General features: G+C 66.6%; 1 protein-coding gene across 1 annotated transcript in view; it reads right to left on the reverse strand.

Annotated features, from left to right (window-relative positions):
• CDHR4 (cadherin related family member 4) overlaps positions 1 to 677 on the reverse strand; it is a 7723-nt gene that overhangs the window by 6754 nt on the left and 292 nt on the right. Inside the window, exons 2-3 of the mRNA XM_015568282.1 lie at positions 254 to 438; positions 6 to 135 (exon numbers count right to left, since the gene is read on the reverse strand). Of these exons, the coding sequence (XP_015423768.1) occupies positions 6 to 135; positions 254 to 438 (315 nt within the window). The remainder of the gene's footprint in view (positions 1 to 5; positions 136 to 253; positions 439 to 677) is intronic.

Raw genomic sequence — 677 nt, forward strand, 5'->3', positions numbered from 1 at the left:
TGGGCATGGCGGATCCCGCCGCACACCCACGGAGAGCGGTCCTTGGGTCACGTCGCTGCCGCATGTCACCTGCAGCTGCAGCTCATAGTGGTTCACGGCCAGGGCGTCCAGCTGGGCGGAGCTGCTCAAGGTCAGCTGCAGCAGGTGAGCGGGCCGGTGGGGGCTGGGCTTCCGCCCCCTGCCCCACCTCTGCCTCTGTGGGTGTAGGTCTGCCCTGCCTTCCCCCTGGTTCCAGCTGGTCCCAGGACCCTACCTGTCCCACATAGAGCCCCTGCCACCTGGCCAGGCTGGGGGGGTTGAAGAAGGTGCTGGGCGGCTGCACCTGGAGCAGCTTCAGGGTGGGTGTGTGAGAAGAGCAGTTGAAGGAGAAGGACCAAAGGATGGTGCCGGGCCCCTGGCTCTCGGAGACATTGACGAACGAGGGCAGGCAGTGGAGGTCTGGGAGGGAGAGGCCGTCAGGCCGAGGGCCCCTTGAACACGGAACCCCGCCAGGAGCACAGCTCTGCCTTCTGCCACGGGGCCTGGCACGTCCTCCCACACCCAGCTCTAGGTCAGCTCATGTCACAGGTTGGGAGTGAGGACTTGGTTGAGGAAGAAGCCAAGATAGGAGAGAGGGTCGGGGTTCAGACCTTTGCCCTCTCCTGGCTTTCCCCCAGCCCCCCCCCCCCCCCCCCCCC

Source organism: Myotis davidii, unplaced genomic scaffold, assembly GCF_000327345.1.
Source record: "Myotis davidii unplaced genomic scaffold, ASM32734v1 scaffold663, whole genome shotgun sequence".
In the NCBI taxonomy this organism is placed as follows: Eukaryota; Metazoa; Chordata; class Mammalia; order Chiroptera; family Vespertilionidae; genus Myotis; species Myotis davidii.